The sequence below is a fragment of the Phyllopteryx taeniolatus genome, chromosome 9 (assembly GCF_024500385.1).
Source record: "Phyllopteryx taeniolatus isolate TA_2022b chromosome 9, UOR_Ptae_1.2, whole genome shotgun sequence".
NCBI classification, from domain to species: Eukaryota; Metazoa; Chordata; class Actinopteri; order Syngnathiformes; family Syngnathidae; genus Phyllopteryx; species Phyllopteryx taeniolatus.
The window spans coordinates 3,296,880-3,307,479 of NC_084510.1; the positions used below are offsets into that span (position 1 = coordinate 3,296,880).

At 43.7% G+C, this 10,600-nt stretch overlaps 1 protein-coding gene across 8 annotated transcripts in view; it reads left to right on the top strand.

The window, feature by feature from the left end:
* Positions 1–10,600, top strand: part of usp48 (ubiquitin specific peptidase 48) — an 89,793-nt gene that overhangs the window by 70,714 nt on the left and 8,479 nt on the right. For 6 of the 8 annotated variants that reach the window (XM_061785912.1, XM_061785915.1, XM_061785916.1 and 3 more), the window contains 5 exons: positions 1,555–1,661; positions 5,039–5,146; positions 8,426–8,608; positions 9,091–9,216; positions 9,342–9,390. In XM_061785912.1, the coding sequence (XP_061641896.1) occupies positions 1,555–1,661; positions 5,039–5,146; positions 8,426–8,608; positions 9,091–9,216; positions 9,342–9,390 (573 nt within the window). Of the gene's footprint in view, positions 1–1,516; positions 1,662–5,038; positions 5,147–8,425; positions 8,609–9,090; positions 9,217–9,341; positions 9,391–10,600 lie in introns of those variants that run through there. The other 2 variants (XR_009790256.1, XM_061785918.1) reach the window with 2 other exon arrangements.

Genomic DNA, 10,600 nt, shown 5'->3' on the forward strand with positions numbered 1-10,600 from the left:
TTTACTCAGCCCCCTAAAAGAATCGGAATAGAGAATCGTTGGGAACCGGAATCGAAATAAGGAAGCGGAATCAGGACCCAAATCGCTGAAATTCAAACGATGCCCAACCCTAATTTGTATCTGTATCCACTACACGTCGTAGGAGTTAGCACCTTTTTTGTTTTATTAGTAACATCAGCAACAGTCTCCCAGAGAGCAGGGGATTGAAGGTCATGAACATGAACAAAAGTACAGATGCTACACTGGAAGATTTAAACAAATTAGCAAGAACCATAGGAATGCAAGGCTGCAACTTGGAAGTTTCATGGACTGATAAGAAAAAGGTTAATCTTTAGCAAGTAAAAGTAAAATTAGCAAGATTAATTCTGAAGTCTAGAGAAAAATTTTGGGGAAAAAAAGACAAGATAATGATCCAAAACAATGCCAAAACAACAAAGAGTTAATCAGGGGCAAGAAGTGAATTTAGTTAATTTTTAGACTGACCACACTGCAAGCAAAATATTTGCAACTAAATATTGTCTCACTCACTTAAATCTATTTTAAGTGTCTGTTCCAATACGGCGGCACGGTGGACGACTGGTTGCCACCTCTGCCTCACAGTTCTGAGGTCAGGGGTTCAAATCCCGGCCTCATCTATGTGGAGTTTGCATGTTCTCCCGTACCTGCGTGGGTTTTCTCTGGGTACGCCGGTTTCCTCCCACATCCCAAACACATGCGTGGTAGGTAGATTGAAGACTCTAAATTGCCCGTAGGTGTGAAAGTGAGTGTGAATGGTTGTTTGTTTATATGTGCCCTGCGATTGGCTGGCGACCAGTTCAGGGTGTACCCCGCCTCTCGCCCGAAGATAGCTGGGATAGGCTTCGGATGAGCGGTACAGAAAATGTATGGATGGATGTTCCAATACTTTTGTTAACCTAGAAATGTTGTTTCATTACAAATAATACAAACCCCAATTCCACTGAAGTTGGGACTTGGTGTAAAATGTAAATAAAAATGGAATACAATGATTTGCAAATCCTTTCCCAATCTATATTTAATTGAATACACAACCAAGACAAAATATATTGATGTTCAAACTATTTTGCAAATATTCTCTTGAATTTGATGCCTGCAACACAATTCAAAAAAGCTGGGACAGGGGCAACAAATGACTGGATCTGGATTGTTATCAGACCAAAGTCTGTTTATCAGTTTGAACATAAAATAGCTTGCCTTTGTAGTCAATTGAATATAGTTTGAGATGGATTTGAATTTTCATTTACATGTTACATGTCTCAACTTCACTGGAATTGGGGTTTGTACTTAAAGATCGTACAGTTTTGGAGAAATCCATTCTTTAAATTATGCTATTTACCATTTTATAATCCAAGCTTCAAGGCAGCACTGTGACTCGGATATTGCTTTTGTTTTACCATGGTGGATTTATATTGTGTTTAGAAGAAGAACAATCACCTTTATTGTCATGAACATGCATGCATGCACACGAAATTTGTTCTCTGCATTTTACCCATCACAGTGAACCCACTGCTTGTCTATTTGTGGTAATGTATCCAGATCTCTGCTGGGAGTGCAGAGAGGGGTTCCTTTTCCAACAACAGAAAGACCTCAGAGAATACACCCAAGCCACAGTTTACATCCGTAAAATTATTGACGACAAAAGGGTATGACAAATCCATACATTTGAATTTAATGTTTGATTAATCAAAAACGAGCTACAGTGGTGTAAAAAGTTTTTGCCCCCTTCCGGATTTCTTGTTTTTTTTGCATGTTTGTCACACATATTCCCTGCCAGCTGTTTCCTGAGCACGGAACCCCTTAGACTGCCAGGCATTTTCGAGCAATTTCCTCATTCCTCATTTTTCAAGCCCCACGAATATTGTGAGCTATGACTATGATGTAAACACCAAAACTACCAAAAGAAAGATCAGACTCTTCTTTCATTCGAAAAAACAAGTTTGTCTCTAGAGCATACCATTCTTAAGTAATCAGCAGTGAAATATAGTCAACTTTCAGCCAAATCTGTTTCTGGAGGAAAAAAACTGAGAAAACAGACTTTTTGTGAAAGCAGACAGATCAAGCAGAACAATGACTTTGACACCAATATTTTTTTTCTTAAGTGAAAATCTCAAACATCTGAACATAAAACAACACTGATAAAGTACTTTTGAGAGGAAAATTATTTATTTACAAGTATAACTATGTACAGAATTTACATTAGACAAAATTGCATGAACAAATGAGGCTCCCACACTTAGACTTTCTTCCTCCTAATTCTCCTCCTCTACCGTTTTCTCAATAGTCCAGGGGCCTCATGTACAAAAGGTGCGTACGCACAAAAACGTGGCGTCCGTTCTTTTTCACGGCAAAGTTCAGATGTATCAAGAGTGACATGACCGTGGAAATGCGCGGTGCCTCACGCCAACTGCATGGCTGGCGTATGCACGTTTCTGCAGCTTTTGGTGCTTTGGTGATGCTGGGAAACTGTTCTCATAAAGCTGCACATCAGAGAGACATGAACAATTAGCACTGATGAACAATTCATGCCCGGCAACATTTGATTTCAACAATGCAATTGAGGCAAGGACTCAGAATTAATTTTTTAACCAGTGTATTTAATGAACCCCTGATATTTGTGAGGACACCTATTAATTGATCAAGGTGATCATTTATGCCGCCTATGCCCTCACAATCGCTTCGTGACTCCAGCACATGCACTGAAAAAAAAGAGTCCTTTGAATTTACTTCATTTGAACATGTGCATCAGTTGCACATGATTAAAATGTGTTTAAATTGACATAATTTACCCCTCTTCTCCTAAAAAAAAAACATGATTTTTTTTTTACAGCGTGCGTGTCTACTCCTGTGTATTAAAATAATAAATTGAGTAATCAAAAAGGAGTCAAAGTTTTTGATATCCTCTTTGATATGCTGATGTGCTTCTATTTGAATTCAAAAGATTTATTACAAATACCACACATACAACATTTACGCATGAACCCTATATCTCACAGGGCTGAGTGTAGTTTACTTTATGAGCACATTTGTTATGAGTTATAAAAATACATGGTATTAACCTTGTGGGGTGATAAGAGTCAGCCACGTGAGAGCAGTGTCACCCATGATCGCAGCGATTCTCTCCTCGAACGGGGTGATGCCCTCCGCGCCGGTTCCTCGACCTGTTTTGTCCACACTTTGGCAGTGGGCAGCTGTCCTCCGCTTCACATCCACCTTAATGTCTGACCACTTCTTTTTTAGTTCAGCATGTGCGCGCTATACTGTATCCACAGCATTGACACCCGCACACGGGCTGTCCCATTCTCTCTCTTTCGCGTGTTGTTCGAGCTGCAAACGAGTTACCTTCGTCTCCATTATAATCCGGAGGAAGCTGTTTCCAGGTGATCCAGAGGGATTTCACTCATCACGATTCCAGATCCCATTTACTCAAATCCTGGCCAGCAGACAATCAGCTGGCAAGCGGTTGAGAGCATCTCGCCGTATGGCCCGGCATTTTCGGCAATAGCTTTGCAACAAAGCCATCGGCTTGAACCAGTCATCCTTCATTCCCCCGCATGATATAAGGCGTCATTCCCGTCGGTCGCAGGAATATTTTTCTTGCCTTGGGGCAATACATTTCTACTACTGAAAGCTTTTTTTTTTTTAGATTTTTTTTCATTTTGTCTTTTCTTTTCCGCCATTATGCTTGAATGTTCTCATTGTCTTCTCATCCCCGCGCCCTCCTTCTTCTCCTCTTCTTTTATCTGAGGGAAGGATGTTCATCTCAAGGCATTGTTGCCCTCTATAGGGTGCCATTCCTCATTGCAGCTATCCAGAGGCTTGATACCGAGATAGCTCGATTCTGAATGACGCCTTTGGACGGCATTGGCAGGGAATGAGTTAAATGTTTCCCATCATCTAACAAATAAAAATTTTAATCAAAGATAACACAAGTAAACACAAAATGCAGTTTTTAAATGAAGATTTTTATTATTAAGGGAGAAAAAAATCCAAACCTACATGGCCCTGTGTGGGGAAAAAGTGATTGCCCCCTAAACCTAACAACTGGTTGGGCCACCTTTAACAGCAACAACTGCAATCAAGCGATAACTTGCAATGAGTCGCTTGCAACGCTGTGGGTTAATTTTAGCCCACTCATCTTTGCAGAATTGTTGTAATTTTCAGCCACATTGGAGTGTTTTCAAGCATGAACCCCCTTTTTAATCCGTCGGATTCAGGTTGTTATGCCACAGCATCTCAGTAGGATTCAGGTCAGGACTTTGACTAGGCCACTGCAAAGTCTCTATTTTGTTTTTCTTCAGCCAGTCAGAGGAGGACTTGCTGGTGTTTTGGATCATTATCCTGCTGCAGAATCCAAGTCCGTTTCAACTTGAGGTCACGAACAGATGGCCAGACTTTCTCCTTCAGGATTTTTTTGGTAGACAGCAGAATTCATGGTTCCATTTATCACAGCAAGTCTTCCTCAAGCAGCAAAACAGCTGCGACCATCACACAACTACCACCATATTTTACTGTTGGTATGATATTTTTTCCTAAATCCGGTGTTACTATTACGCCAGATGTAATGGGATACACACTTTCCCAAAAGTTCAACTTTTGTCTCATCAGACCACAGAGTATTTTCCCAAAAGTCTTGGGGATCATCAAGTTCTCTTCTGGCAAAATTATTGGCAAATAATAAAACTTTCATGTAAAAACTGCATTTTGTGTTTACTTGTGTTGTGTTTGACTAATATTGAAATTTGTTTGATGATGTTTATATGTGCCCTGCGATTGGCTGGCGAACACTTCCGGGTGTGCCCCGCCTCTCGCCCGAAGATAGCTGGGCTAGGCTCCAGCACACCCGTGATCCTCGTGAGAATAAGCGGTACAGAAAATGGATGATTGGGAAACGTTTGTGACAAACATGCAAAAAAAATAAGAAATCAGAAAGGGGGCAAACACCTTTTCACACCACTGTATGTCAAATATGATTTTGCTAATGCACCTCAACAGCCAAATGACAATGTTGCGTTTTGAATAGATAATTAAAGAAGCAGTTCCAGAGCTGAATGCCAGCAGCTCTGAGGCAGAGGAGGAGAAGGAAGAGCAACCAAAGGTAGCTGGAGAGAGAGATCCAGACTTCAGCCAGGTAAATCAGCACTAAGTTGTAGCTTAGCTACTCCTCGACTACTGGAGGGATTGGCAATTAAAGCTGCATCTCTGTCACAATCTGATTTTTGTGTTTATGTCTGCACTGAAGAGATTAACAATCTCATTTTTCATCTCAAAAGTACAATTTAGCAATTTGAATAATTATCTGCCCACATCTTATTTTGCTTTGATGAGGATAAATTGGCCAGCAAAAGCTTAGAGAGCACACATTTTAATATTCCATGAGTATACATACGGCTGATCGTGGATCATTTCAAAATTTAAAAATCTGATGGGATTTTTCAGAGAAAAATCTGATCATGTTAGATTTTGTTTTCCATGCTACATTTAAAATGTTGCCAAATTCAGTCTGGATCACATCTGAATGAAACCTGGGTTTGAATTTACAGATTCAGATGTCCTTACACATACACTGAATCTGCAAAGTATTGTTTTACTTCTTCCACATGTTCTTATTTTATAGCTATATACCAAAATATGATTTTTGCTGGACTCTCTCCCACTCTGGAGTTACCCACAGTGAGAGGCGCCGAGCAGGTGTGGGTATACTTATTGCCCCCCGCTGGCTCGGCACCTGTACGTTGGGGTTCACCCCGGTGGACGAGAGGGCAGCCTCTCTCCGCCTTCGGGTGGGGGGACGGGTCTTGACTGTTATTTGTGCCTATGCACCAAACAGCAGTTCAGAGTACCCACCCTTTTTGGAGTCCTTGGAGGCGGTGCTGGAGAGCACTCCCGCTGGGGACTCCATTGTTCTGCTGGGGGACTTCAATGCTCACGTGGGCAATGACAGTGAGACGTGGAAGGGCGTGATTGGGAGAGACGGCACCCCCGAAAAGAACCCGAGCGGTGTTCTGTTATTGGAGTTCTGTGCTCATCATGGATTGTCCATAACGAACACCATGGTCAAGCATAAGGGTGTCCATACGTGCACTTGGCACCAGGAAACGCAGTACGATGATCGACTTTGTGGTCGTGTCATCGGACTTGCGGCTGCATGTCTTGGACACTCGGGTGAAGAGAGGGGCGGAGCTGTCAACTGATCACCACCTGGTGGTGAGTTGGCTCCGATGCTGGGGGAAGATGCCGGTCCGACGTGGCGGGCCCAAACGTATTATGAGTGTCTGCTGGGAACGTCTGGCAGAATCCCCTGTCAGAAGGAGTTTCAACTCCCACCTCCGACAGTACTTTGCTCATGTTCCACCGTTGGTGGACACCAACGGTGAGGGATGCCGTCAAGCGGAAGAAGGAGTCCTATCGGGCCTTTTTGGCCTGTGAGGCTCCTGAGGCAGCTGATGAGTACTAGCTGGCCAAGCGGAATGCAGCTGAAGCAAAAATTTGCGTATTGGAGGAGTTCTGTGAGGCCATGGAGAAAGACTTCCGGACAGCTTCGAGGAAATTCTGGTCCACCATCCGTCGTCTCAGGAGGGGGAAGCAGTGCACCATCAACACTGTGTATAGTGGGGATGGGGCGCTGCTGACCTCGACTCTACTCTCAGCCGAGTGTGAAGCGGCTGGGATGAGAATCGGGACCTCCAAATCTGAGACCATGGTCCTCAGTCGGAAAAGGGTGGCGTGCCCTCTCCAGGTCGGGGATGAGATCCTGCCCCAAGTAGAGGAGTTTAAGTATCTTGGGGTCTTGTTCACGAGTGAGGGAAGATTGGAACGGGACATCGACAGGCGGATCGGTGTAGCGTCTGCAGTGATGCAGACTTTGTATCGGTCCGTTGTGGTAAAGAAGGAGCTAAGCCGAAAGGCGAAGGTCTCAATTTACCGGTCGATCTATGTTCCTACACTGACCTACGGTCACGAGCTGTGGGTCGTGACCGAAAGAACAAGATCCCGGATACAAGCGGCCGAAATTAGTCTCCTCCGCAGGGTGTCCGGGCTCTCCCTTAGAGATAGGGTGAGAAGCTCGGTCATCCGGGAAGATCTCAGAGTAGAGCCGCTACTCCTCCACATCGAGAGGAGTCAGATGAGGTGGCTGGGGCATCTGATTCGGATTCCTCCCGGACGCCTCCCTGGTGAGGTGTTCCGGGCATGTCCCACCGGGAGGAGACCCCTGGGACGACCCAGGACACGCTGGAGAGACTACGTCTTTCGGCTGGCCTGGGAACGCCTCGGGATCACCCCGGAAGAGCTGGATGAAGTGGCTGGGGAGAGGAAAGTCTGGGCGTCCCTGCGAAAGCTAATGCCTCCGCAACCCGACCTCGGATCAGCGGTAGAAAATGGATGGATGATTTTTTTTTTTAATCAATTTTCTACACACATCTCATAATGGAAAACGTTTTTAGATTTTTGAAATTCATTCAAAATTTTAACATTTCAAACTTTCCCTTTAAATCTTAGTTTCATCAGACCAGTGTGCTTTCCACAGAGGAACGCTGGAATTGTGACAGAGTACCCATCGGGCTCTTGGTAACCTCCTTGACGATGGCCCTTCTCCACCCTCAGTTTAGAATGGGCAGGCAGCTCCAGGAGGTCTTTGTGGTTCCCAACGTCTTCCATTTATGGATGATCGAGGCCACTGTGCTCATTTGGGACCTTCAAACCGGCAGGTTTTTTTTTTTGTACCCTTTCCCAGATCTGTGCCTCATGACAATCCTGTCTAGGAGGTCTACAGACAATTACGTTGACTTTTCGCTTGGTTGTTGCGCTGACATGCATTGTCAACTGTGACACCTTATATAAACAGGCATGTGCCTGTCAAATTCATGTCAACTGAATTTACCACAGGTGGACTCCCATTAACCTGTAGAAACATCTGAAGGATGACCAGTGGAACCAGGATGCACTTGAACTGAAAACCTTATGTGCACGTGATTTCTTAGGCGAAAATAATACATTTTGGAATAAGGCTGTAACAATGTGTGGAAAATGTGAAGCGCTGTGAATACTTAGTGGATGCACTCGAGACTTGTTTTCATTTTCACATAAAAAATTATGGGGCTTCTTACCTAAATTGAATGGGAACATCCTTAACACCTATCATTGAAAATACCAATACTGTGGACATGTTGTGATTGACGAGAAGATAAGTTCAGTCAACAGTTTACACTCTACAAAAAACAACAAGAGTAAAGCACAGCTCAATCAGTTTATATGTTATCGCTATGTAACCCAGAACCATAAATCTCTATTCCCCCCCAAGTCATAGCCCCTTGGTGATGTCAGACTATTGTGGGTCAACACAGTTACATCTATTACAAGACACCTTTTTTATTTATAATATACAGTATTATTATTGTTATTTTTCCAGTCAGAAGATGGTGCAAAGCGGCTTAAACTAAATGACGGCAATATCGCCGAAGGAGCGGCTTCTCCAGGAACCAACACAACCAAACTCAGTGGAATCAGGAGAAGCACTCGGCACCGGAAACTCAGAGGTGAAAAAGCCCTCATTGTTTCGGCAAATCAGACCCTCAAAGAGCTGAAAATTCAGGTAAGCCCACCCACAATAGCTTATTTGTTGTACAAAACAAGCATTGGAATGAAATGAGCATTGTGTCCCTGCGCAAGACACTTGATCCACATTGCCCATGAATGAATGTGGTTGGATGTTTGGTGGTGGTCGGCGGGGCCGTAGGCGCAGAATGGCAGCCATGCTTCTATCAGACTGCTCCAGGGCACCTGTGACTACACAAGTAGTTTGTCACCACCAGGTGTGACTGAAGACTGAATGAATAATGCATGAAATTGTAAAATGTTTTTGAGTGCTTACAAAAGCGATATATGTGTAATGCATTATTATTATTATGAAATGGAAGAAAGACTTGGGGATTGAGTTCTCATATTCTGATATCACTAATTTACGTAGACTTGGGATCACTAATTTACATAGGCTTATAAAAAGTGTTTAATAATTTTTTACCTGTAAGATACCAAGCAATTCGGTCTTCATTTGCTGTGCTCGCAACACTCTAGATTATGCATGCGTTCTCTGTGGCGCCGTTTGACCAAAACCTATCCATTGATGGGAAAAGTCTGACAGACGACTCAGCCACATTGGGTACTTTGGGTGTCATTCCAGAGAGTATCATCTCTCTAAAGGTAAGCATCGCAGTCCACCTATTTCCACCTTTTATGTTTTTCAGTTGTGCTTTGGTTTGTGTTCCACATGGATTTTTCAGAAAATCACAAAATTAAAAGCATTTCACGCTACTGTGTTATCTCAGGCTGATGAGCCAATAGCTGATTTTGCAGCAATGGATGACGTCTATCAAGGTGAGTATCCTGAATAATAGAGGTGTGTCAGAAAGAGTGTCAGAAATGAGGTTGAAGTTTGAAATCAAGGGTGTCATCTTTATTGTTATTAGTGGTTGCGCACCATAGGTAGGATGCGAACTAAAAGAGAGACATTCTGGAAGGAGCAAGACGAAGAAGTTCAGAGCGATCCAAGGCAGAGAGAGGCAGATCGTGTGTGTAGTGATTGGGGCAGGAAACGGGGGCGATGAAGACGTGTGGTAGGTTTGGTATCCAGGACAGGAACTTTGAGGGACTGATGGTGGTAGACCTTACCAAAAGAATGGAAAAGGCCGTAGTGAACACTTTCTTTGAGAAGAGGCAGGAATATAAGGTGACCCACAAGAGTGTAGGTAGAAGCACACAGATAGACTACGTCTTGTGTAAACGATGTAATCTGAAGGAAATAGGTGAATGTAGGGGAGAATGTAGAATGTAAAGCAGTGTTCCCCAACCTTTTTTGCACCGCGGACTGGTTAAGAGTAGGCATTTTTTCCCCTCACGCACCGGCTGTCAATGTGTGGCTTATATATCCATCCATTCTCTGAGCTGCTTATCCTCACAAGGGTCGCAGGAGTGCTGGAGCCTATCCCAGCTATCATCGGGCAGGAGGCGGGGTACACCCTGAACTGGTTGCCAGCCAATCGCAGGGCACGTATAAACAAACAACCATTCGCACTCACATTCACACCTACGGGCAATTTAGAGTTTTCAATTAACCTACCATGCATGTCTTTGGGATGTGGGAGGAAACCGGAGTGCCCGGAGAAAACCCACGCAGGCACGGGGAGAACATGCAAACTTCAGACAGGCGGGGACGGGAATTGAACCCTGGTATATATATGTACACACACACAGCAAAAAGTAAATGAATACAACCGGCTTAAAAACATGTTAAATACAACTCACCATAACGCAGAATCAGTGTGAGCCCTGTGCTTGTTCCTTATGTCCAGTCTGCTCCAGAATTTTGTCTTCGTTACTGTCACTGCAGAAAGCCCGCTTCACAAAGATAGGATGTTGGAAATGGTAGCAGGGTATTTAGTTGATCTCTTTTTCTTTAAAAAAACTCAACGGCTTATCTTTTAGTCCAGGGTGCTTGGTCTCCACGTGTCATTGGGTACCTTGTCGCCACATACAGTATTATGCAGAGCGGACTCGGCGCGAGAGAGTTACTTGTTGAGATAAACCT